Below are 27,031 nucleotides of genomic sequence, written 5' to 3'. Positions count from 1 at the left end.
TTTCACTTAGTCATATGTATTTAAGGTTCCTCCATGTCTTTACATGGCTCGACAGCTCATGTCTTCTTAGCGCTGAATAATATTCCATTGTCTGGATGGACCACAGTTTATTTATCCACTCACCTACCGAAGGACCTCTTGGTTGCTTCCAAGTTTGGAAATCATGAATAAAGTTGCTGTAAATATTCATGTGCAGGTTTTTATGTGGACAGAAGTTTTCATCTCCTTTGGGTAAATACCAAGCAGCATGATTTGCTGGATTGTATAGCAAGAGTGTGTTTAGTTTTGCTAAGAAACCACCAAACTGTCTTCCAAAGTGGCCGTACCATTTTGCACTCCCCCTAGCAATGATGAGAGCTCCAGTTGTTCTGCATCCTCATCAGTGGTTTTTTAAATACAAAAACTTATAAGAGGAAACAACACAAAATTCCTCAACTCTATCATTATTATTTAAAAAAATAATAATAAATGCACGCACTTGGTAAAATGTCAAACATTTTAGGAAACTATAAAATTAAAAGAAAAAAATATCTCTGCTCTTTTTCCAGTCCCTCTAGATAAAGCTAATCCCCATTACACACACTTTCTTGTGTGTATGCAACAAGAAAAATGTATTAGGTAGCTCTCAGCACATACATTAAATATTTCTTTCCATTACATTTCTTCACAAAATGTATCATAATATATGCAAACTGTCTTGCTCCTTGCTTTCTTCACCCATCTGGAGATCTTTCTAGATTACCATATAGACATAAATCTTATTCAAGAGGCTAAGTAGAATTCCAAGGATGGACGTTCCAGACATTATTTATCTGCCTTTGTCTGTAAACATTTAAATTATTTCAACTTTTTGTTATAAATATTGCTGTAATAAACATTCTTGTACCTATCTTGGCATATTTTTATGATCATATCTATAGGATATATTCCTAGCAACAGCATTGCTGGGTCATCTTCCAAAATGACCAGGTTACGCCCAACGTGGGGAGGGGTCATCTGCCCCCCACAAGACGTGCCAATAGTTGAGAGGCAAGGTGATAGGAGAGAAAAGGCTTTTTATTACAGCTTGCTAGCAAAGGGAAAGATGGCCAACTAATGTCTGAAAGAATCGTCTCACAGAACAAAGACTACAGGCCAGTTATATAGGGGACTGGTCTTTGGTGGGGGAGGCATCTTGTCACTGGACGGGGACCTCCATCTGATCTCTGGGTGGGGGTAGACTTCTAGTCTTAGTTCCTGATAGTCCTTTGTTTTACTGGACATGCATCAGAGAATGGAGCAATGCCCTATACCCTGATCTTTCAGTTGTCATTGTTGATGGCTATCAGCATAGACTCTCTGCGTGGGGGTCATCACATTCCTAAGGAACTCAAAACAACAAAGTTATCAACTTACAGCAGCTGGGAGGGGTCATAAAATCTAGAGCGCATGTCTGGGTTGGTTAATCCGGGGTCATTCAGAGTTACAGTATGGTTTCATTTTTTTTAAGATTTTATTTTTTTCCTTTTTCTCCCCAACGCCCCCTGGTACATAGTTGTATATTCTTCGTTGTGGGTCCTTCTCATTGTGGCATGTGGGATGCCGCCTCAGCGTGGTTTGATGAGCAGTGCCATGTCTGCGCCCAGGATTCGAACCAACAAAACACTGGGCCGCCTGCAGTGGAGCACGTGAACTTAACCACTCGGCCACGGGGCCAGCCCCATATGGTTTCTTTTCTACAATATGGCTTCCCTTATGTCAAAATCTTGTGTTGGGCTGGTATCAACTCCACCAGTTATACTCTCACCCATGGTAGGAGAATGAATTATTTTCCTCACTGTCAACACTACTGTGCATTATCACACTTTAAAATTGTTGCTAATACTCAATACTGTTGGAGAAAAATGATATCTGTATTTGTTTTTTTTTTTAAAGATTTTATTTTTTTCCTTTTTCTCCCCAAAGCCTCCCGGTACATAGTTGTATATTCTTCGTTGTGGGTCCTTCTAGTTGTGCCATGTGGGACACCGCCTCAGCATGGTTTGATGAGCAGTGCCATGTCTGCGCCCAGGATTCGAACCAACGAAACACTGGGCCGCCTGCAGCGGAGCACGCGAACTTAACCACTTGGCCACAAGGCCAGCCTCTGTATTTGTTTTTATTTGCATTTTAAAAATTATTAGTGGGTTTGAGCTGTTTTCCCCTCTCCCTCTCTCTGTGACTTGCTTATTCTTATCCTTTACCCATTTTTCTATTGAGGTCTTGGTCTTTTTTATGCTCATTAGTATAAACTCATAGTAAATTAGAAATTTGCTGTCAGTTTGTCACATGTGTTATAGCTATTTCCCCTACTTCGTCATTTCCTTTTTACTTCATTTACCGCCTATTATGCTACGCAGATGTTTTTTAATTTTGTGCTCAAATTTATTTTTACTTTTCTTTCTGATTTCTGAGTGCATTAGTTTTGTAATTATAAATAATTCAGGTTGCTCGTGTGTGTGTGTGTGTGCACATACACACATGTGCATGCATGTATTTAAAGTTTTTTCTTGTTTTTTTCTTGCTATCTTTATAATTAGTCTTTACTTCTAATATCTTGGGGGACACTGAAGATTATGGAGCTAGATTCTCTCTAAAACACGCCCTGTCTCAAGCCACTCGTGCTTCTGTGTCTTGGCAGGCACAGCCCCACACTGGGGCCGCCTCCCAAGTCATTCTGTTCAGCCCAGGGCACCCTTGTGTCTTCCCAGAAATATCCTTGAATAGAGCAGTTCAGAATAGGGCATGGGAACTGGCTGAAGGCTGTAAATCCATTCTCCTCATTCTTCTTGGCATGAAGGGGCTGGAGCAGCCCAGGACAGCGCAGGACAACTGAGACAGAGAAAAGCCAGCATCCCCAGGAGCAGCACAGGGTCCAAAGGGCATACTAAATACTAAATACAAACCACTCGGGAAAAACAGGAAAAGATACCGGCCTTGGTGGTGGGGGTGGGGGCAGGGGGCGGTGAAAAAAATTCCGTTCTAAACAAACAAAAAAATCCTGCTCTATCTCTTCTTTTTCCACAGGCATGTGACACGTGATACTTAATTTCACAATTGTTCAGTGACTGCTGTGGACTGAATTTCACTCTTCCCTCGTTAAAATGTTCCCCTGATCTCATTCTCTAGTTCTCTTCCTGTTTGGGCATTCCTACTGTGAGCCCCCTTGGTCTTTTCCTTCGCTTTAGGCCAGTCTCACAGCATCCTACGACACTGTCCACTTAAATGGCCTTTTCCCAATCACATTTACTGGCCCTGGCTCTGCGGCATAACTAGCAAAAATGACACACCCACTTCGCACAACCAGAAAAGACTCCCCTCTCACTCTGACATCAAGGAAGTAGGTTGGATTAAGCTATGGTGGGGGTCTTGGGTAGGGGGAGTTACCTCCTGCATCCTCAGGGCCCAAAGGCCCCTCTACCTCAATGCCCTGGCCTCATCTGCTCAGGGGTCATTGACCCTGATCTGGACCAGGTATGAAAAGCCGGTTCTGCCCATCCCCATCCTTATCATCTCATCAACTCTAATGACCTGGAAGCTCCACCAACGCCTTGGCTGGAGCATTCCTTGGGGCAAGGTCTCTTCTTGCTCAGCATTCGAAGACAAGTAGCGACACAGGTCGTTTCTGCCTGTCCAGTTTTTCCTAATAGGCCTTCAGTCTCCGGATTGGAGACGCTGCCTTTTTTGTGGGGTTATTAGTAAGGAAAGATGGGAGCCAGATCCAACCCCCCCTCACTGGTGGGGCCAGGGCTGGGCCTGTGGTTTAGACTCAGCCAACCAAGGTGGAACCTTGAGAGGAAGACAGGCAAATGGAGACGGCTGTAGTATCACCAGTGCTCACGGGGCGGGCAGGCCAGACTGTTTCTGCTGAGATCGTTGCTGTGGTTTTGGGGGCTTTATCCTCTCGTTCTTGCTTCCCAACTGTTCTCAAGCCTGGTCCCTTCAGCTCCCACTTACGCTGTGAGTTCCCTGATATTCTTTCAATAAGTCCCTCTCACTTAAGTTAGCCAGAGTAGTTCTCTGAAGCTGTTAACCAAGAACGCTCACTGGTAGAACAGAGTCTCTGTCACCCCTGTGGTTTGGCCAATGGAGAAAGGAATCACTTGCAGGGGCAGCCCTACTCACTGAACCGGGCTGTGCTTCTAGGCTTGCCTGCTCTCCCAGGCTGGTCTTAGGGCTCTGGCTTGGGTACCAGAACCATCAGGCCACGAATTGGTCTTAAATGTGACTTGCTCTCTATCTAAACCTGGGACGGTTGACATTGGCCAGGACCAGCTTCCCAGAGAATCAGGCACAGGGCAGAGATGGCTCGCTCCAGGATTCTCCTGTGACAAGATAGTGCCAGTTTCTTGTGGTTGAGGGTTGGCTTGGGATAGGAGCAGAAGTAAATGAACTCTTGGGCTGCTAGAAAGTTTCAACAGTGCCCCAGCAACCAAACAAATCTTTCCCCTTTTGTGTAAATTTCCATTCCCAGTGAGGATGGAAATGTGGGGAAACAAATATTTGTTAATACAAGAATTATCATCCTCAATCACTTTGCAGACCTCATGTTCTAGGAATGCTGACCGCTGGAGAGGTGGCGGTCAGCAGCGCTGCATCCAGCGGCTTAGCGCAGACTTCTCAGGCTGGCCTCGAGGTGGTGCTGTTTGCATGTGGGCAGTGTAGGCTACCAAGTTAAGATGCCACCAGGGATACTGCAGCATTCAAGAGCTGAACCTCACTTTGCATCTTTATAGTTGCATTAATTGAAGGAGTTAATTCGTGAAAAAAGGGTGAAATTCAAATAATCTTCGGAGTGGTGCAGAGAACTTTCTAAGAATGACACAAAACTGAGAACCTATAAAAAGACAAGATCGACAAATTTGATGGCATGGAAATCGTCATATTTCTATATTAAAAAACAGCAAAAAAAAAAAAAAAAGAACAGCAAACTGAGAAAAATAGTAACAACTACTGTGACAAACGAACCAATCATTTTCTTAACATACAAAGAGCTCTTACAAATAAATTCAATTTAAAAATGGGGAGAAGAGATAATCAGTTCATAGAAAGGAGATTAAAAACACCAATAAAGCCGAAACAATTCTCAAACACTGATGAAATGGAAATTAAATTTTCATGAAAACGAAATGAAATTTTGATGAAAATTAAAACTACAAGTACGGTCATTTGTGTGTGCCTCCAATAATTGTCCCTACAAACGTACCCAATTGTTCTATAACAGACCACTAAGGTTGTCTTTCTCCCCTTACATTTCCCTCTTGGGTTTCCAGGCGGTTTCTCACCTGCTGTCATACCGTGTGGAGGCACCATTTCCTCAAGAGCATCGACCGTGGGAATCCCATCTGTGGGGCCAATCTTCCCTTCTCCCCTCCCAGTGCTGAGATTGACAACAAGCAGCACCGTGACAAGTACCAAAATGGAGACGTCGACCAGGTGTGCTGGGCGCGGTGTCTCTGCCTAGGGAAGCGAGATGGAGCAGGCTCCACAGACGAGGGGATAGACGAGAGAATGGGAGCTCCGCGGCGCAAGAGGAGAGACAGGGCTTTCCTCCAGCCGCAGGAAGACCACGTGCGACAACACAGCGGCGTGCAAAGGCCAGGTGCGCTTGTGAGTCTGCAAGCTGCGGGAGGGGGCCGGCTCGGGAATCTCCGTGCGGATTTCTTTCCAGTTCGGGGACTGCTTTCCGCCGTCGAGGGGGCCTAACAATATTACTTGTCACACAGTTCACAGCTGAAAAAGAGCTTCAAGCCCCTCCATCCAACTTTCACTTTCTATCGACAAGTACACGGAGGCCTTAAAGAAGTGAAATGACCTGTCCCAGGTCACAGCTCTGGCCAACACTGGGGACCCTGACAACCAGTCCGCGGATTTTCCTGCCTCTGGACCTCTCGCGTTGCCAAGGCTAGCAAACCCCAACTCCACTCCCCAGCTCGTCGTCCTGGTCGTCTTGGCGGACTACAACTCCCACGATGCCTCGGGCCCAGCCACCCTCCCGCGGCCTGGCTGGGGGCTGTATTGGCCAATAGGAAGGCAGAGTTTCCAGGGGCCGTTTTCGGGGGCCAATGAGCGCGGTGGGGGGCGGGCCTCTCCCGTCCATTGTTCTCGGTGCCCCTCGGGCCGGAGCCGTGGTGCATCCGGAGGGGCCGGGCCGTGGCCGGGGGCGCTTCTTCACGCGGCACGGCCGCCGGAGCAGGACTGGCCTCCTGAGAGGTGAGCTCGGAGGGACAGACCTGGAGCCGCGCGGGCTAGGGGAGTAGCCCGCGGCGAGGGAATAACGGGCCTGGAGCCGGTGCGGGCAGCCCTGCGGGGGGAGGGGCGTCGGGGGCGCTGTCCGCGTCCCGCGGGCCGGGCTGCTGGGGTCTGCGCGCCCGCTGCGCTCAGCGAACGGACCCGGCTCTTCTTCCGAGCGGTGAGCCCCTTGCGCATCCAAGCGGGGTCCCGGCTTTGCACGGGGAGGCACATGGGACGACATCCCGCGCAGCTGCTCGTTTTGCAGATGGGGAAACTGAGCTTCAGCGGGGGCGTGTCTTGCCCCGGGTCAGACAGCGAATCAGCTGACTAGGAACAGTTTTCCCGGGCTCCCGAATAAGAGTTCTCTTGTACCTGTTTTGCTTTTTTGTTCTTTTCTGATCTTCATTTTAAAGAGTTTGTGCTTTTAGTGCTCTTAACATTTCGTAGGATTTCTGTCCAGGTTTTTTTTTTCCCCCTTGTATATGTGTTCATTTTTTAAGAGAATTGGGGTCATACTGCGTCTGTGGTTTTTCTGCCTTGCTGGTTTTGTTTTTACCCATAATTTTCATGTTATGAGAATTATCTTAAATCATTAATGATTAATAATCTTTGTCAGCATAATTTTTAAAAATATTTAAAAAATACATACTGCAGAGTGCACAGGTCTTAAATTTCATATGTCTGCTCTTGTGGAACCATTGTCAGATCAAGATACAGAACATTGCCGGCACCCCTGAAGGCTCCTTTGAGCCCCTTCTCAGTCAGTAGCCACCAAAGGTAGCCATTATTACCTCGGCATAGATTTTAATACATTTTACTGTATGGATGTGCCGTAATTTATTAACCATTCCCCTGCTGCTGAGTTTTTAAGGTGTCGTCTTTTTGGCAATTAGAAACAATGCTAGGGTTGTGTGTCCTTGCAAATAAATTTCTCTTTGCAAAGATGTTTATTTTTAAAGATAAATTCCTGTGGGACCATGGCTGGATCGAAGAGTATGCACATTTTATAACTTTTATATATGGTAATAATGCAGTTAAGATCCTGCCTTCCTTCCAATGAGGCTCAAAGTGCCTTGACATCTGATCCATTGTTAATCCTTACGATGTCCCGATGTCCCGGTAAGACACGAAGGATGTGTGTTATATCTGCTTGTTAGATGGTCAGTGAGGTTGAGTGACTGAGTTGTATGTTAGGTCAGGGTCAGTCGCTCTGCAGACTGAGGGCAGGATAACTCAGTCCTGGGTCTTTTGGAAAGAAAGTGCTGTATTTTTTTGTACTTGTGATTCTTCTTAACTTCTCTTGCCACAGAGAGATATGTTTTCAGGAATAAGCCATTTTTCCTTTAAGAGGGACAGGAAACTTGTGTTGACTTGCGGATGTAGGAGCCGCTTGGTGGCCTGTCCTGGGCTGCTATGAGTTAGGTTATTTAGGACAGTCTCCTTATTGATTCTGGTTCTCTTTCTCATTTCTCAGCAGACTACTTGTTGAAATTTGAGAAGAAAAGTGTCTTCTCAGAGAGGCTGGCTGGAGAAGACGGAAGTTCAAGACTAGAAGCCTGAGTGATTGCCCCAAGAACGTGGATGATGGCTGCAGAGGTGCCCAGAGTAACCACTCCCCTGAGCCCTTTGGTCCAGGTACCTCAAGAGGAAGATGAACCGGAGGAGGAGGTCGCCACCATGATCCTGGAGGATGACTCCTGGGTGCAGGAAGCTGTCCTGCAGGAGGATGGCCCTGAGTCCGAGCCCTTTCCCCAGAGCACTGGCAAGGGCAGCCCGCACGAGGAGGTAGCGGGAGGGCCTCAGGGTGCGCTTGGCCGCCTTCGAGAGCTCTGTCGGCGCTGGCTGAGGCCGGAGGTGCACACCAAGGAGCAGATGCTGACCGTGCTGCCGAGGGAAATTCAGGCCTGGCTGCAAGAGCATCGGCCCGAAAGCAGCGAGGAGGCAGTGGCCCTGGTGGAAGACTTGACCCAGACCCTTCGGGCCAGTGGTGAGATGCTGAACCTCCTTGGGAGAGGGTGGGAGCATCCCTCAGCAGTGGAGGAGGGTGTTTGCAGAGGAGGAGAAGGTGGTGTCCAGGACGGCACTCGGGACAGCCCCATCCCTCTGCTCTGTCTGCAGGCAATCGGCACATTGTCGCCCTTTTTAATGCCCTTGTTGTGTGCAGGGACAGTTCCAGAATTTCAGCATAAGAGGAGCTTAGAGGACTATTCTTGGAGCTAAATTTGCATAGTTAGCATAGTTTTTACTTTTGTTTATTTGGAGAGGTTGGGAAGCTGATTTAGGTTATGGGGGGAGGGGCTGAAGACCCTACAAACCACCCCTTGGAACCTTCACTTGGTCATGCAATAAACATCCCAAATATTTGACATTCCAGCAGTTAGAAAAACCAAGTCCTGTTTTTAAAAAGTGATTTTTTTATGAAACCAAGATAAAGGGTGAGTAAACCAGCTAATAACTAGGGACTTTCTGTGGTATAAGGTCGTCCTAGGCTCTTAAAAGAGTCACTTTAAGTGGGAGCTCTTTGCAGTGGTTAATAGGTTTGTCTCCTGCGTTATTAACACGTTGCGGCATCCAGGCATGCCATTTCACCAGTCTGTCTCCATTGTGGGCTTCACTCGTAATCTCGACTCCCTTGATGACCAAATCTTTGCTTCGGGTCTACCTGTGCCCTTAGGACTGTTGAAGACCCCGTGGGAAATGGCTGCCTTGTGCTGATGAGAACTGCAGAAGTTCAGAGAAAGGAACGGGGAGAGGTGGGGATTGGTCAGGGGAGGCCTCACGGAGGGTCTGAAATTGCAGCAGGAGGTTGCAGGCTGGAGCAGAATTTGAAGGGTGCACGGGAGGAGGAGGGTGTGGTGGCCGAGGCTCCGAGGGGGCACAGCTCATTCCTTCAGGTGACAGTTGGAGGCTGGCTGATTGCAGTGGCGGTGATTTTAGGAAGTGGTAGGGAGTAATATGGGGGAAGGACTGGTGGAGGTTTGGGCTGGTGTCCTTGGCCTCAGCAGGCTCTTGAACTAGGACCCGGGGGCACGGGAGGAAGCTGAGTTTGGCAACAGGATGTAGGTTCGATTAGAGGCAGGAGGGCAGCCAGGAAGCCGTCTAGACACGGGGGTGCAGTGATATGGGCCGGGCTGAGGTGGGGACGTTGGGGGGCCGGGGGAGATTGGATACATGTGAGAGAAAGAACTAACAGTCGAAAGAGTGAGTGTTTGTCAGTCCCTTTCTATGGGCCAGGTGGTGTGCCTAGCCCCTGATATGCAAAACCAGGGGAAACTTGGGCCATAATCGAGATTATCGTCACCAGAGAAGTTAAGTGATTTCCTTCAGATCGTGCAGCTGGTGCCAGGCGGAACCAGGATTTGAACTCATGGGTCCGAGGACATGGCCTGTGTTCCCAAACGTTTCATCACATCCATGAGGCAAAGGGATAGTGCCCAGTGGGTGTTGTTAAGAGTGATGCAGACGTGGACTAAGACGAAGGTGACTAACTCAGGGGCGTCTCATCTGGAGGATTCAGAAGACTGGGAAGAGAAGAGAAGGAAAGGGAAGGTGTTTGGGGGCAGAGGTTGTGACAGCCCTCAGGGACTTGGGAGATGTGAATAGAGCTGTCTTTTGGAGCAAGAGACTGACATTGAGGGCCTACTGTGAGCCCAGCCCGCAGTGGGCACCTTACACGTCCGTCTCACTAACAGTCCTGTGAAGTGGGTGGGACTGTCATCTTACAGATGGGAAAATGTAAGTTCAGCAAAGTTGAGCCCTTACTTGAGGTCACACAGGTGGTCAGTGGTGGGGCCAGGATTCAAGCTCCAGTCTGTTGGCTTCTACATGTTTTTGGTGGATCTTAGGTTTTATTTGAAGCAAAGTACCTGATTTTCTTTGGCACTGAAAAATAACTTTTAATTTTGCTCTTCCTATTTAAAAAAACAAAAACCTCTCATCCTATCTAAAAACTTGGTTCGCTTGCCTCCTGATGGATGTGACGAGTTTGTAATGAACTTGAGCATCTTCGGTCAGATACTAGGCTGAAGCCCCCAGGGTTGTTGTTCAGTTGGGGAGGTTGCAGAGCAGAGGGTCCATCTCAGACGGTGTCTCTGAGGTGATCGCAGGTGTCCACTGCGACAGCCCTCCCCACCCGGCTTGCTGCAGGGGCTTCGTGCCTGTCGTCCTTCCCCGGAAGGACTTCCCAGCCATCTTAGTCCTCTGACTTCTGCCTTGAGATCCTCTGTGTTGGTCTTCGTCTGTTTAACAAATGCTCCTGGCCTTCCTCGTGGTTGCTCCGAGGAACCTCTGCACTCGTCTTCATCGCTTCTCAAACATTTACTCAACATCAGACCACTTGGCCTCTATTCTGCTTGTCCAGCTCGGGACCTTTGGACACGTTTACCCCGCACAGGACATTTCAAGGCCTGGTTAGATAGTGGTGGTTTAATACTTGACTAGCAGTCACCTTTAGGTGCCCGCGGGTAAAGTATCTTATCATTCCAGTGAAGATTGGACCTGTATTAATAGTTGTATTAATAGTTGAAGCTCATCTCTCTCTGTGAGTGTTTCCCAAGGACATCCTAATCCCCACACCCAGCCCGAACTCCAGCTCTTGTGTTTCTCATCTGAACTCTTGTGGCAGCCTCCAAGTGGAACCTGCCCGCAGCCTCCTTCCCCTTCGTGGCAGCTGCTCACTCCCACCTGAGTGATCGCCTGCTAAAAATCTTCGTGAGTTCCCCAGCGTCTCCAAATCAAGCGTGCCCTCCTTGTTCTACTTGGACCCCCTGGCCCTGTGTGACCTGGCCCACCCGGCCCTGCGGCCGGTCCCCTGGTCCTGTTGCTGCAGCCCCTGCTCCATTTGGACCAGGTCTTGCTGTTTCTTGAACGTAGGCTGTGCCTTCTAGCATTCTTCTGTGCTCCTGAGCTTTGACGTGGAGTGGCTTTGTCCCATCCCTCTGATGATATCCTGGTCGTCCTTTGAGCGTACAGGCTTGGGGACCCGCTCCATAAAGCCGTCCTTACTTCTGGTCCCTCTTCCCTGTCCTCGCTTCCACCCACCTGGGAGCATCTTGATCGCCTCTGCCAGAAGCCGTCTCCCTCAGAACATTCGGATTCCCCTTCTCTTCTGACTTTTTATCATATTCCATCTTGGTTTCTATTTGTATGAATCCTTGTCTTATTTCTTTTAGAACCTGTAAAATCCCAGAAGACAAGGAGCCTGTCTTTTTTCTTTTTCTTTCTATATTCTTCTTTTTTTTTTTTCAGCTCACATAGTACCCAGCGCAGTGGCCTACACATAATGGGAACTCAATAAGCATCGTTGGGATGAGTCAAAGGATGCTTCCCACCTTCCTGCAGGTGTGGGAGGCTCCCCTGCTCAGTCTGTGAAGGAGGCGGACAGAGCTGCTTGGTCCCAGGCTCATCTGCCTTTCACTGAGAAAGCCTTGCTAAGCTTTTCTTTTTAAAACAATATGAGGTCATGCCCACATTTGGGAGAGCATAGCCGGGATACTTGTGAATCGGGGAAGGGAGGATGGGTGAGACTCAGCTTGGGTTGGGGAGGATGCTCCAGCCGGTAGGCAAGTCAGGCAGCTTAGTCCAGCAGCGAGCACTTACTCCTGGCCTGCGGGGTTTCTGTTCTTAGAAGCTCCCATGTTAATCCTTTGTTTATATTCAGCAAACCCAGTGAATACTATCACACTTATGCTGTTAATAAAAATATTATTACAAATAGAGAACATGTTTCTGAGTATGGCAGTACATGCCATTCCCATTTGTCACATCTCAAGGCTCCCGGATATCCTCCCTACCTGGCCTAGTAGGTGGCCTTTTCCACTTGGTGTCGTCCAGCCCAACTGCAGGAATGGCGGTGGGACCGACAGTATTTACTTAGGACGAGCTTTGGGTTTGGAAACCTAGGGGACAACCGATCCACACTCCGGGGGAGGACATTTGCCTGAAAGGCTGTTGAGAGGGGGAGCTGGTCACATCCATGTACTCCAGTGACTAAGTGACAGAGAAAACGGAGCTGTTGAGGGCCACCATAATGCCACAGTAGGCATTACTGGTCCTGTGGAGACCACCTCTCCCATGATGGGGTCTTTCGGTTGAGATGAGCTTGGCCCACAGAGCTCATGCTGGGCAGTTGTGTTTTCAGCCTGTGTTTCACAGGCACATTGACAGATTATTTATGAAAAGCGTCACTTATCTCTATGACTTGTTACAAATTACCGACATAAAAACCAGAACACTTCCTTTTTTTGTTGTTGTTGGTGATCTGAGGAATGACAACCCAGATTTTCCAGAACAATCCTGAATATACAATATTTGTTCTTGTAAATCATGAAAATGTCTCAAATTCTAGGAGTTGGCAGCCAAACCGTACCTCTCAGACTGTCCCACATCAGTGAGTGGCCTGGGGCCGGAAGTCATTTCTGAAGTTGTAGGGCTCCATTTTGGTTCAGCAAGTAGAGTCGCTGTGGGATTCAGACAGCCTGTCCCCAAACTGTTCTCTGATTGCTCTGCCCAGCTTCATCCCACTTTCTGTATGAGGTAAGCAGAAAATATCTTAAGAGCTGGAGGCCGGTGGACTCATCCACAGCGGCCTCCCTGCCATAACCCCAGACCAGTGCGGTTACAACAACAGAGTGAAAGGGGAAATGCTCCTCTCTTAACAGATACATTTCATCTCATAGAAGCCCCTGTCACCCAAAAAAGAAACTGCTGACGCCAGAGGGGAGCAAAGGGGAAATTCGTGGGCTTAGAAGTGATAAATTCCTGGGCCGGCCTGGTGGCACAGCGGTTAAGTGTGCACGTTCTGCTTCGGTGGCCTGGGGTTCGCCGGTTGGAATCCCAGGTGTGGACATGGCACCGCTTGGCAAGCCATGCTGTGGTAGGCGTCCCACATATAAAGTGGAGGAAGATGAGCACGGATGTTAGCTCAGGGCCAGGCTTCCTCAGCAAAAAGAGGAGGATTGGCAGCAGTTAGCTCAGGGCTAATCTTCCTCAGAAAAAAAAAAAAGAAGTGATAAATTCCTGACGTATAAATTCTCTGAGCGTTGGTGCGGTGCATGGTCCCTGGACCAGCCCTATCAGCATCGTCTGGAAATGTGTTAAAAATGAAATTCCTGGGCCCCGCCCCAGACCTGCTGAACCAGAAACTTTAGGTGGGGTTCGGTTCTCGGCTTTAACAAGCCATCCAGGGGATCCTGATTCAGTCTCCAGTTTGAGATCCACCACCCTAGACCTCTGGTTCTCAAACTTGGCCACACTTCGGAATCTCTTGGGTTGCTGGAGCCCACGCCCAGGGATTCTGGTGTACTGATTCAGTTGGCATGGGGTGTGGCCCAGACAACGGACTTTTGAAAGCTCCCCAGGTGGTTTTAAGATGAAGCAAAGTTTAAAAACCACTGCTGTAGAGCCTCGTTACTCAGAGTGTGGTCCGTGGACCAACATCGGTATCACCTAGGAAGAGCGGCAGCTTAACCTCCCCCTAGCCCCACTGACGCCAAAGCTGTGCTTAACGAGATCTCCGGCTGATTCGTGTGCACTCCTCAGTTTGGGAAGCACTGCTCTAGGCTGGAGGGCAGTGGAGGTTATCAGCTTCAAACCTCCTCCTGTCCGGCAGTTGAACCAAAGAGTCCCAGCTGGCCTCTCCAGCCGTCCTCAGCATCTCCTGGCCTTCGGTGGCACAGGCAACAGGTTACCCATTCTGAGCTCGCTGCCCCAGCAAAATGCCCCCCGATGACAACAAACAAACATGCTTCTTTCATTTTTCTTCAGAAGGGGAGTAGAGAGAGTTGGGGAATTGTAAGGGTCTTTGTTTTTTTAAAGCTGCAATTCTCAGCTTCAAAACAAAATCACTTTTAGTTCACTTAGCTATTGGAAATATACGCCACACAGAAGTCTTGGAGAGATGTCACGTTATAACTGTCAAGTGCTTGGCAACCGTTCATTTAGCTGAGAACAGAGCTCATTGCTGTTTTTCTCAGCGGCTCGTCTTTCAAGCAGCCAGAGTTCAGGTGGAGCAGCGTCCCCGGTCACTCAGGCGGGAGCAGGTTCCCACCAGGCTTCTCAGGACCGCGCTCCGGTGGGAGCCCCGACTTGGGCTGAAGCTGTACCAGAATCACTTCTGTATTTTCTTTTATTTTTATTTTATTTTTTTGAGGAAGATTAGCCCTGAGCTAACACCTGCCAATCCTCCTCTTTTTGCTGAGGAAGACTGGCCCTGAGCTAACATCCATGCCCATCTCCCTCTACTTTATATGTGGGACGCCTGCCACAGCATGGCGTGCCAAGCGGTGCCATGTCCACACCCTGGATCCAAACCGGCAGACCCCAGGTCACTGAGAAGCGGAACGTGCGCACTTAACTGCTGCACCACGGGGCCGGCCCCACTTCTGTGTTTTAGACCGGTGGCTTGACCATGGTGTTGAGATGCAGCAGTGTGTCACAATCAGGTGGGGGGGACTTACAAGAATTTTGAGCCTAACCCACACTAAAGCGCCAAAGTTTGTAAGCAATTTCATTGTTTTAAATAAATTACAGTAAGTTCAGTTTGAGCCCCATATTGACATCAGCTTTGCTCACACATTCTGATATTCTTTCTAGCATGGGAGAGAAGGAGGAGGCTCCTGGCCAGGCAGGGGGACGCGCACGCTTCCCTGAACAGCCGGGAATCTGCGGTGCACCTGAGTCCAGAGTGGGTGTCGAGCGTGGGGAAATACAAGAACCGTTGGTTTAGGTCTATGCACGACTGCAGGTTTGGATCACTAACCGATGAGGGAAGAGGTCCTGTGGCAATTAAAGAGTCGTTCAGTGAATGGCGTTCGGACAGTGCTCTCAGCATTTTGAAGAGACTAAAATTGGATCCCTGCTTCATAACTCACACAGAAATAGATCGTTCTTCACAAGTTGCACAAAAATAAATTCCAAATGGATTGTAGGTCATTCTGTAAAAGATCTGGAATGATACGTAGGAGAATACTTTTGTAATCTTGGGGTGGGGTGGGACTTCTTGAGTGAGACAGAAATCTTCAAAGCTAGTTTGGACTCATGAAAACACGAAAAAAGTCCTTTATATAAAAAAGAAACTGTGAACAAAGTTAAAAGACAGTGCACAGACTGGGAGGAAATATTTGCAACAAAGTCTGCAGTGTGGCAGATAAGAGTCAAATCCCTGATCTATAAGGGCTTCTGCAATTAGTAAGAAAGGTCAACCTAGTGGAATAAAAGGTAAAAGGTATGAACAGACAACTCAGAAATGAAGAAATACAAATTATAGCTGTATGAAAAGATGTTCATTATTATCAGAGAAATACCCATGAAAGCAAGATACTGTTCTTTTGCCTGTTAGACCATCAGAAATTTAATAGTGTTTCTAAGAATTCTCTGCCTTTCTGAGCATTTGTTTCTTTAACTTTCTAAAATTAATTTCAGAGTTTTTCTAGTAGGTGATGTATCACGTATTTTAAATTTGATAGAATACATAAAATCCTATATGAGAGCCATAAATTCTTTTTTTGTTGTTAGGGTAAAATATATATAACATAAAATTTGCCATTTTAACCATTTCTAGGTGTACAGTTCAGTGGCATTAACTACATTCTCTTTGTTGTGCAGCCATTACCACCATCCAACTCCGGAACTTTCTCGTCTTCGCGAACTGAAACTCTGTCCCCTTTAAACACTAACTCCCCACTCCCCCTCCCCTTAACCCCTGGCACCAGCCGTTCTGCTTTCTTTCTCTATGAATTCGCTCTAAGTACCTTACGTAGGTGGAATCATAGAGTATTTGTCCTTTAGTGTCTGGCTTATCTCACTGAGCATAGTGTCCGCAAGGTTCATCCTTGTTGAAGCATGTGTCAGAATTCCGTTCCTTTTTAAGGCTGAATAATATTCCACTGTATGTAGAGACCACATTTTGTTTATCCATTTATCTTTTGACGGACATCTGGGTTGTTTTCCGCTTTTGGTTATTATGACTAATGCATGAACACAGAAGTACGAATATGTGTTCGGGTCCCTGCTTTCAGTTCTTTTGGATGCGTACCCAGAGGCGGAATTGTTGGATCATATGATATTTCTATATTTAATTTTTTGAGGAACCACCATGCTGTTTTCCACGGTGGCTGGACCATTTTACATTTCCACCAGCAATGCACAAGGGGAGAACCATATATCCTTTGAAGTCTGTCTCAGTGACAGATTTTTGACAATCTGTTTATACTTGCCCAAACCTGAAGTTAGTCACAGACAAGTATATCTGGCTGCCTCTCTGAGTAGGTGGGTAACTAAATGTTATATCCAAGAAGAACGAGCTTGTTAACTTGTTTACAGTGACGCATATGAATAAATACAATGGATCAATATTGTATAGAGAACTGTTAAGGTCAGTTAGAACAGCATTCCCATCTTGGCCGCTGTCACCTTCTCAGAGGGGCGCTCCCTGTCTACAGAATCTGATGGCGCCCTCCAGTTATTTGCTTTCCCATCACCCTGTTTTATTTCCTTCACAATACTTACACTGTCTGAAAATAGACAGTGTCATCTGAATAAACAGTGTGTATTATGTGAGATTCATTAACGTTTAAACTGCACAGCATCATCCAAAACCCTTGTTTTAAAGTCTTTGCATACGTAAGGGGACGTCTTTCCTACTTCAGTAGTTTTAGGGAGATGAAAACATTTAGAAAATGAGACCTTTCTTTCCTATTTCCTTAATGCCTGTCTCATCTCTGAGTTTTCTCTCCTGGAGATCGGACCTTCCAGCCACTCGCTCACGAGCCTGCTTCCTCAGAAGCCCGCCTGCCTCCATCCAGTCACATCCACAAAATACGCTCCTCTTGAAGTCTTGAAATAGGAAACACTGTTTCTAATGGTGAAGTTCCTTTTTTAAGAAAATTCCCAGCTCCTACCATCTCCTCCCGTCTCCACTCATAATGTTGGGGAAGCTATTCCCCTTGTATCTGAAGCGAACCAGTTTCTGAGTTTTCACTTTCTGCTTGGCCGCCAATAGATAAAGGTGGGAGTTGCCTGCAGTCTACTGTACTCTGCTTTGTCCTCTCGATGTCACTGGGGCCGGACTGTCTCTCGAGGAGGAGCTTGGAAGGGGTGAGGATCCCTTCCCAGCTCAGTGATTTTTTCCCATTTGGAGGCCCTTGTGAAGGCAGATGACCTGGAGGGCCACTCTTTTCCGTCCTTTGTAATAGCTCTGTGCCTGCCTGTTATCAGAGATCAACTTTGAAAGAACTCAAACCTCCTGTGGCCTTCCCTGGAATATAAGAGTCTGGCGTCTTTGTCTGCATAGAGGAGGATGGGACTGGTCCTTAGGCAGCAGACAGCAAGAGGGTTATTGGATCTGGATTCCGCTCAGAAGGGCCTCTGTAATGAGCTGATAGATTATCACATTTAAAGGCTCCCAGCTTAGAAAGGAATTCTCTTGTATTTTTGTCTGATAGGTCCATACTGATTTTTTTATCACATTTAAATCTTTGATCTATTTGGAATTTGTCTTAATATGGGTCCAACTCCGGTTTTTCCATTTGGCCTAACTAGTTGTCCTAGCATCACTTACTGATTATTCTGTCTTTTCTCCATGGATTTGAGAAGCTACCCTTATCGTATGTTAAATTCCCATAGTTTGTTATATAATTTTTTTTTTCATTCCACTGGTCTATCCATGTGCCACCTGTATTAAATTCTGAATTCACATGTCCATTGAGTCTTTTTCTGGAGCTTTTGTTTTGTTTCATTGGCTTGTCTATTAATGTTTTAATTATTGAAATTTTATATTATGTTTTAACATCTGATAGAGTTCTTTTCCTCCCCACCCCTCTGATTTCAGTCAGTTGTCTCCCCCCACTAGTATTAATTCAGATATAATTGACATAGAATATTGTATTAGTTTGGGGCCAGCCCCATGGCTGAGTGATTAAGTTCGTGCTCTCCACTTCGGTGGCCCAGGGTTTTGCCGGTTCAGATCCTGGGCGCGGACATGGCACCACTCATCAGGCCACGCTGAGGCGGTGTCCCACATGCCACAACTGGAAGGACCCACAACTAAAAATACACAATTATGTATCGAGGGGCTTTGGGGAGAAGAAGGAAAAATTTAAAAAATCTTAATATTGTATTGGTTTAAGGTATACACCGTAATGATTTGGTATATGTATATATTGTGAAATGATTACTACAGTAAGTTTAGTTAACATCCATCACCTCACATAGTTACAAATTTTTTTCTTGTGATGAGAATTTTTAAGATCAACTTTCTTAGCAACTTTCAAATATACAACAATACAGTATTATTAATATACTCACCATGCTTTACATTATATCCCCAGAATTTATTTTATAACCGGAAGTTTGTACCTTTTGACCACCTTCATCCATTTCACCCACCCCTCAGCCCCTGCCTCTGGGAACCACCCTCTGTTTCTATGGGTTTGTTTTTTTACGTTCCACGTGTAAGTAAGATGATATGGTATTTGTCTTTCTCTGTCTGACTTATTTCACTTAGCATAATGCCCTGAGGGTCCATCCATGTTGATGCAAATGGCTGGGACTTCCTTCTCTTTTTTTGGCTAAAAAATATTGCATTGTATATATATCTCACATTTTCTTTATCCAGGATCCAAACCGGTGAAACCCTGGGCCGCCGAAGCAGAGCGCGTGAAGTTAACCACTCGGCCACGGGGCCAGTCCCTAGCTTGTTTTCATATCTTGGCTATTCTAAATAATGCTGCAGCGAACATGGGGTGCAGATATCTCTTCAAGGAGGTGATTTTGTCTCCTTAGGATATAGACGCAGAAGTGGAATTACTGGATCGTACGATAGTTCAATTTTTAACTTTTTGAAAAATCTCCATACTGTTTTCCATATTGCTGTACCCGTTTACATTCCCACCAGCAGTATATGAGCGTTCCCTTTTCTCTACATCCTCGCCAACACTTATCTCTTGTAATAATCTTAATGTTTATTTTTGTACTATTAAAGACACGTATATTTCAGTTACTACGTGATTTGCCAATTTTAATGATATCTTTTGAACTCCAAGGTATTACAGATGAGGCAATCAACAAACATATCCTGTAGCCCACCGTCTTCCTCCAGCCCCAATCTTGATGAGAGCGTCATTTCTACATTGCTGTGTAACATTTACCTTCTCTTTCATCATCCTAACCACCGTGGTAGTTCTAGTCTTGTTCTGAAGTTAGATGTATCAAGACTTCCTCCTCAATCCTTTTGCTCTAGGATTCCCTTTCTCTCTTGGTTGACTGAATTCATCTCTTGTCGTTTCCTCAAGAAGAGACCACGGGAACAGTATTCCGTGAATTTGTGTATATTCAAAGCTGTTTGCCTGTAAACTTTATACTTGAAGGACAGTTTTGTTGGGCATAAAATCCTTGGCATACGTCTTCTTTTCTTGCCTGTCTTGGAGCTGTTGCTGCCCTGGCTGCAGACCTTGAATGTTACTGTGGAGAAATCTGAGACCAGTTGGTTTCCCTCCCCGAGATAAGTGGATCTTTTTGCCTGTGGTCACCTGTCTCATTATTCATCACCCTGGGTTAGTTTTCCTTGGCACACAGTGTACCTTTCAAGGGTTCTTATGTCTTTGTAGATTATACTTGGAGTATTTATTCCTTTCCTCTGATTTAGTTTCCTTTTTTAAGAACTCCAATTATATGTTTATTGATTCTCCTTTTGTCTGCCTTCTGTTTCTATCGTTCGCTTTAATCCTTTTGACCCCTTTCTTTGTTTCCATTTCATTTCTCTGCTTTTCTCATTCCAGTCCTCCTCTGTGCTTTCCAACGTGCCTATTTTTCTTTGTGCTGCTTCCCATTTTGTCTTCATTTCTCTGGATTTTCCCCTCCTTTCCTGACTTCTGCTGGCTCCCATTCCTCTCTTCCTGTTCTCTCACCTTCTCTTCCTCAAGTTCTAGTTTGTGGTCTTCCTTCATAGAGGCGGGCGCTTCATTTATCTTTTCTTATGAGTGAAAAACGGTCACTTTTCTCAGTAATAATAACTCCCATGATTAACGCGTGAGAGTCAAAGGCTCTCTCCTTCTCTGCTATACAGAGACAGGAAGCCTCCTGCGTACGTGGCTCACCTGTGTGATTCTGCTTGTACCCTCACCTCCTTTGCATCTCTGAACCAAAGTGGCCTGCCGGGCTCACCCCAGTCCCCAGATGCCCTTGCTCTTGAGGGCGAGTCCCTGACCTGCACGTGGTGATTTTCTGCCTGAGCTTGTTGAGATCTGCCCCTGTGTAACGACCCCCCTCTATCCATGCTTGCTCTCTTTGCACCCTCCCTCATCGACTTCTGTCTAGTCTCTGCTGGTTTTGAAGCCCTTACTTGTGTTTTGGTGTCTGCAAATTAACCTTCCTCCTGATCTCACTGAAAATGCAGTTTGAGTTTTTGTTTGTTTTCCCTATTGCTTCTGAGCTCACACCAGAATGTACCAGTTCTTCTGACTTTCAGGCAGGGACGAACCTTATTAGCTAACGTCCCTATTCAGAAGAGAATAGTTACTAAAATCATCAAAGAAATGTCGTTGGTGATGTTAGCTTGAAGAAAATAAGTCAGGGCCCCAGCCTGGAGGTCCTTATGGAAGAGATATGATAGCTAAACTCGGTGCTAGAAACTTGCAAAACACTGTCTTGCAGGATGTGGAAGCAGCACAGAATTGCTGGTCCTAGTCAAGTGGGAGCTTGCATGTGCCCCTCGTGGCTACAGCGTCCCCTGCAGATCTGGGAGAGGGGGCCAGTGGGCAGTTACATGAGCCCCCAGGTTACCAGCAGCACGTGTGTTAGTGTGAGCACGAAATGCCAATTTGTAAGTTTAAACACGGTCGTGTATTGACTACAGCCATGAGTGGAAACCCAGTTCTAACTGGGAGAGGCAAGCCAGATTTTATCATGTGCATAAATGGAAATTTACATTAACTTACAGTAATAATCAGTGAATCAAGCATCTAACCTTAAACGGTTTCTTAGCATTAATAATGGAAATGTCACTAGGACTCTATGTAATTATTTTGCTAATTGTCTTCCTTGCTGTGGGTGGAACTGCTTTCTCAGGGGGTCTGATGTTAGGTCTTAGGAATAATCAGGCTGTCATCTTCGTCAATAAAAGCATCAGTTTCTATATACAGAATTCCAAAAAAGTGTTGAAGACACCTCATAGAACTAGAGCATAAAGAAATTATAGTGAAAAAGAAAATAATAGGAGGAAAAAATGACACAAAAGAACACAAATTGCATGCTGTGAAAACATCCAGTATTTTGGCTCTGAGCTTTTGGCTCTGAGCTTCCAGCCAGGCAAGGCAAAGAGGGAGCCACGATCAGGAGCATGAGGCCGACAAAGATTGCTCAGAACAGTGGCTCTTTTCCATATTTCTCTCAGAGGGAAAATTTCCTCTTTTTCTGGCTCATCAAGAGGACAGTGTGTGGTATAAACAATGTCGTCCACAACTTCCTGGCAGCGTTAGCGTTCCTGACAGCCATTAATTTCTAATGACACTTCTTAGACTTTTCCGTGTCAGCCAGAGCCATTAAACCGAGAGTTCCGTGAACGTAGTTCTGCCAGAGTCAGAACAATGTGTTCCAGGCTCTCAGTTCTCTGCTGTTCTGGCTCAGTCCTGGGGTAGATTTGGGAGTCTCTCGTCTCAGGAACGGGATGCATCTTCTTCCAGCCATCGTCCCTAATGATTTCTTTCGCCCAGACGTTTGATAAGTGTTGGGCAGTAGAGAGTTCGACGAGGTTTTGGAAGGTAGCTATTTTGTGTTACCATTGGGAGAGCTATCTGTAGGCTCCCCCTGCAGATAAATTCGAGGGCTTTTTTAACTGCCCACTTACTCGTTTCCAGTCATCTGTTTAGACACCTAGAGTCCTTGTTGCAGAGGTGTTGTCATCTTATCTGTGTCTTACTTAAATGCCAACTAATAATATTATAAACACCAGGTATATTTCATTGCATGAGATCATTATATAAACTCCTCTGAAAGGAGACCCAGCTTAGGGAAATTTCTGTGATACCAATAAAAAAACTCATTCATTCATTCATTCATTCATCAGATTTAATTCAGTGCCTCCTGGATCTCAGGCGCCTTGGTGAGTGTCAGGGGTTGTTATGTACCCTGTTGATTTCCTGTGGTTAGGATTTTCAGATTCCCACCTGACCTCATTTCCCACTGGAGAAGCAGGTAGAGACGTAGAACCCACATCTTTAAGATCTAGAAATTCCGAGTGATTACCACAAAACTATGAGGCCTGGCGACTAGATAACCGGTTAGAAGGAAACAACTCTGATTTTTAAAAGTTTTGAGGATTCTCTAGCCTCTTTATTTGCACCAGAAGCTTGATTTTTTTTAAAGTTTTCCCTGTGGTTTCCTTTCCTCAACATTACAGGGAATTGAGTATAAATTGTACATTTTTCTTCGTTATTTCAGATTTTGAGATCCAGAGTGAAAATGGGGAGAACTCTAACCAAGACCCATTTGAGGATGTGGACTCCCATGAGATCTTCTCAGAAGCACCTGGAGGGGAGGGTGGCCAGCAGTCTGACTGGGAGAGTGACTTTGAGAGAGACTGTGGCTCCAGGCGGCCCCAGGGAAATGCCCCCCGCAAGGACCACGGGGAGACGCCACCGTCGGGCAGGGAAGTGGGACAGCTCATAGGCCTTCAGGGCACCTACCTGGGTGAGAAGCCCTATGAATGTCCCCAGTGTGGGAAAACCTTCAGCCGGAAGTCCCACCTAATTACACACGAGCGGACCCACACGGGGGAAAAATACTACAAATGCGACGAGTGCGGAAAAAGCTTTAGCGATGGTTCGAACTTCAGCAGACACCAAACTACTCACACCGGGGAGAAACCTTACAAGTGCAGGGATTGTGGGAAAAGCTTTAGCCGGAGCGCCAACCTCATAACCCACCAGAGGATCCACACGGGAGAGAAACCCTTTCAGTGCGCCGAGTGTGGCAAGAGTTTCAGCCGGAGCCCCAACCTCATCGCTCATCAGCGAACCCACACAGGAGAGAAACCGTACTCGTGCCCCGAGTGTGGCAAGAGTTTCGGCAACCGGTCCAGCCTTAATACACATCAGGGAATCCACACGGGGGAAAAGCCCTACGCGTGTAAGGAGTGTGGCGAGAGCTTCAGTTACAACTCCAACCTAATCAGGCACCAGAGGATCCACACGGGGGAGAAACCATACAAATGTCCCGACTGTGGGCAGAGGTTCAGCCAGAGCTCGGCGCTCATCACACACCGGAGGACGCACACGGGTGAGAAGCCCTACCAGTGCAGCGAGTGCGGCAAGAGCTTCAGCCGCAGCTCCAACCTGGCCACGCACCGGCGGACCCACATGGTGGAGAAGCCCTATAAGTGCGGGGAGTGCGGGAAGAGCTTCAGCCAGAGCTCCAGCCTGATCGCGCACCAGGGCATGCACACGGGCGAGAAGCCCTACGAGTGCCTGACGTGCGGGGAGAGCTTCAGCTGGAGCTCCAACCTCATCAAGCACCAGAGGATCCACACGGGGGAGAAGCCCTATAAATGCGGCGACTGCGGGAAATGCTTCAGCCAGCGCTCCCAGCTGGTGGTGCACCAGAGGACCCACACGGGCGAGAAGCCCTATAAATGCCTCATGTGTGGCAAGAGCTTCAGCCGGGGCTCCATTCTGGTCATGCACCAGAGAGCCCACTTGGGAGACAAGCCCTACAGGTGTCCCGAATGCGGGAAAGGCTTTAGCTGGAATTCCGTTCTCATTATCCATCAGCGAATCCACACAGGGGAGAAGCCCTACAAGTGCCCTGAGTGTGGCAAAGGCTTCAGCAACAGCTCCAATTTTATTACACACCAGAGAACTCACATGAAAGAGAAACTGTATTGACGTGGCAGTGAGGGGCCTGGCCTGGGAGAGGGCATTGTCACCCTGCCCCAAATAGGGTTGCCTCTTGAGAAGAGCCGTTCTTCCTAAATGCTCTTTGGGGATTTTTTGCCAGAATCTTCCACCTGCTCATCCTCATTTCTAGGATGCCGTCATCTTAGTGGTCGGAGTCAGACCCCAAGAGCAGAGTGTAGGAACAGAAGGTTGGAAAGTTGGGTCTTTTCCTGTAAATTTCACAACTTGATTGGCTCCTCCTCTCCTGATCCTCTGTGCCTCGATTTCCTCTTTGGTAGGGCAAGGGGTAGTGTTTCTCCATGTGGGAGAGAAGACAGCCTGGCCACAGCCCCGCTGAGTCCTCAGAGAAACACCGGGGATCCATCAGTCGGTCTGGTGGTTTTGCTGCCACTCGTCGGGCTGGTGCCTTCAGCCCGAGCTGCTAGCATTCCAGCCCCCTGCCCATGGCACAACCAGCTCTTCCTGGCTTTGTGTCCTGGGCTTTGATTTCAGGTCAAGGTGGAGGGGCTTCTACAGTTCTGAGTCATCCTCATGAAGGTAAAGCCCTTTTCTGTTTCTAGAAAGTGTCAGGAACACCGAAACACTATGGGCTGGAACCACTGTCCCAGTAACCTCTCCAGTTGATGAGAGTTGACACAGGGCTGCCAGGAAAGGTAAAATCGAGATTTACGTGTTTGCCTTTGTCTCTGCTTACTGTCCTATGGTAAGTCGGCTGCCAGGGGGATGCACTACTTCTTGTGGGGTTTCGTCTTTTGAGTGTGAAGTGAAGACAGAGACCCCCCAGCAGCCCACCCCCGGTGGACGGTAGCTTCTTCTCATCAACAGCAAAACAGCCCTGCGCTCTGCAGGGTGGGCTTGTGTCTCTACCCCACAGATCACAGCCCCGTTGTCATCACTCTATGCACTTGTCATTTCCCTGTTCTTAGATTTTTTATTTTATATATGCAGAGCTAGAATTCTGTCCGGTAGCCTTTGTATACTAAGAGCATTATTTTTAAGGAAGTGTTGATTTTAGGGTACATCTGTCCCCTGGAGAGATTTGGGCTTGAATCAGGAATTGTCCTACAGGTGTCACCCTGGATCTTGGGATGCTGCCGGGTTTTGTTCTTGTGTCTTTGGGCCTTGAAACATTAAGACAGGGGGATGACAGCAGGTGAAGGGGCTTGTTACGAGGGAAGAGGAGAGTAGATAAGGTGTTTCCGGGAAACGTGAAACTGCCACCTCCTACACATGGAGCCTGTGCCTAGAACGGGCCTTGGTTCTTACAGGATGGATGCTCAGTATCACCTAATAAAGTAGAGTCCCATTCTTTTCCTGAGTCTGTCTTTTAACGTGTGTTAGAAACCTGAACTTGGCTGTTAGCAAACCCACACCTCACTTCCCCGCCCCACCCGCCCACTTCTTGGACCCTCAAGGAGTAAAAATCACTTGCTTCAAAGAGCACACCTTCTCGGTGAACTTAGACCTGTGCTTGACCAGTGCGCACACCTTTCCATTGCCCTTTGCCAACTCTACAGCCAGTCTGTCAGCCGAGACGTAGAGGGGCAGCTTTGGCTAAGGACCAGATGGCCTCCCCCTGGGAAGCACCTCTATCCAGAATCAGCTAAATTAGACACGAGGAGGAGGTTTCCAACCCAGGTGATGACAGTTGTTAAGCCAAACCATGTAGGCTGTGAAATCCTCATCGTTAATCCCATTCTTCACTTATTTGGCAAATATTTTTTGAGGACTCCTGTCCCATCACTGCTAGGTTCCTGGGAAAGGTTGTGACAAGAAGTTCACTATCTGTCTTCATGAAGTTTTGCTAGGAGAAAGATTCCATCTCTCTGGGAAGGTACAAGAGCTCTCCTGCCCTTGAGGGAGAGGGGGCAGGATGGTCTCCCAGGTGACATCAAGTTCTGGAATTTGGGTTGTAGAAGATATTACCTCTCTCTCCCCTTTAAGGCTCAACTTGAGAAAAGAGTTGATAGTAAGCTTTTTGAAACTTCTATCTTTTTTATCCTCCCTACCTGGTAGAAACACAAAACATCCTGGAAAAAAGGAAACAAGATTGGCTGGAATTGCAGAATTAGGCTAGAACCAGGTTGGCAGAATGACAAGTGTGGTTCTAGACAGGTTGCAAGTCCCTCACTCCTGTCCTGCTTTCCCCTTGGCGTGGGTCTGCAGAGACCAGGAGGGGTCAGAGCCAGTGGCCTTCACGTGGCTCTGTGTTGGATGGAACGACATGGCCTTCCCCTAAAAAACATCAAGAGGCCCCAAGCCCCCTGGCAGATCTATTTCTGCCACATCTTTTCTGGCAACTCAGTTATACCTGTGTCTCTGTAATGAAGACAGTTTCCCGTTAAATGTGCATGTATTTAGGGACTGAGTTTTTGCTACCAGTTTGTTTCCAAGTTCATGGGAACAGCCTTGGGAAAATTAAAAACCTACAATAAATGGTAAAAAGCCAAAAGCAATGGCTTTCCCCTCAGCTTGGCCCCCAGGTCCACCTGAGCAAGTCTTGGTCACTTCCCTTTCCCAATTCCCCACAATGGCCGCCTTGTACCCTCTGGCCCAGCTCCTCAGACCCATGCCAACTCCCAGCCTTGGCTCACCTCCGAGAACCCTGAACCTGTCAGGTGTAGCCTCCCCCAGGCCAACAAACTTTTCTAGGACCGCCCCTCACTTAGCCGCCTCGGCTCAGCCTGCGATGCACTTTCCATCCGACGGTAGAGTTTAGCTTCTGCTTCCCTCCAGGGTCAGGACCTCGCTCCACCAGCTGTTTCCTCTCTTGATCTCCAGTCTGTGCCCCTCTCCTGGCTTCTTCCTGCAGCCTCTTCACAAGCTGCACTTCCTACAGCCTCAAACTTGGCATGTCCGGAACTCGACTACCCCGCCTGCCTCCCTTGACC

At 47.3% G+C, this 27,031-nt stretch overlaps 1 protein-coding gene and 1 long non-coding RNA gene across 5 annotated transcripts in view; one reads left to right on the top strand and one right to left on the bottom strand.

Annotated features, from left to right (window-relative positions):
• Positions 1 to 2,402: 2,402 nt before the first annotated feature.
• LOC139075308 (uncharacterized) lies at positions 2,403 to 5,997 on the bottom strand. Its single transcript, XR_011525568.1, has 2 exons — positions 5,304 to 5,997; positions 2,403 to 4,855 (listed from the first exon to the last, which is right to left on the bottom strand). It is a non-coding gene; the product is annotated as an uncharacterized lncRNA (long non-coding RNA).
• The window catches only part of ZSCAN2 (zinc finger and SCAN domain containing 2), a 40,519-nt gene continuing 18,814 nt past the window's right edge, over positions 5,327 to 27,031 (top strand). The window contains exons 1-4 of one of the 4 annotated variants that reach the window (XM_070570789.1): positions 5,327 to 5,620; positions 5,745 to 6,231; positions 7,727 to 8,239; positions 22,687 to 25,451. In XM_070570789.1, the coding sequence (XP_070426890.1) occupies positions 7,834 to 8,239; positions 22,687 to 24,128 (1,848 nt within the window). In that variant the 5' untranslated portion in view covers positions 5,327 to 5,620; positions 5,745 to 6,231; positions 7,727 to 7,833 and the 3' untranslated portion in view covers positions 24,129 to 25,451. Of the gene's footprint in view, positions 6,232 to 7,726; positions 8,240 to 22,686; positions 25,452 to 27,031 lie in introns of those variants that run through there. The other 3 variants (XM_070570804.1, XM_008512654.2, XM_070570810.1) reach the window with 3 other exon arrangements.

This window comes from Equus przewalskii, chromosome 1, assembly GCF_037783145.1.
Source record: "Equus przewalskii isolate Varuska chromosome 1, EquPr2, whole genome shotgun sequence".
NCBI lineage: Eukaryota > Metazoa > Chordata > Mammalia > Perissodactyla > Equidae > Equus > Equus przewalskii.
This window is presented reverse-complemented; position numbering and strand designations above follow the sequence as displayed.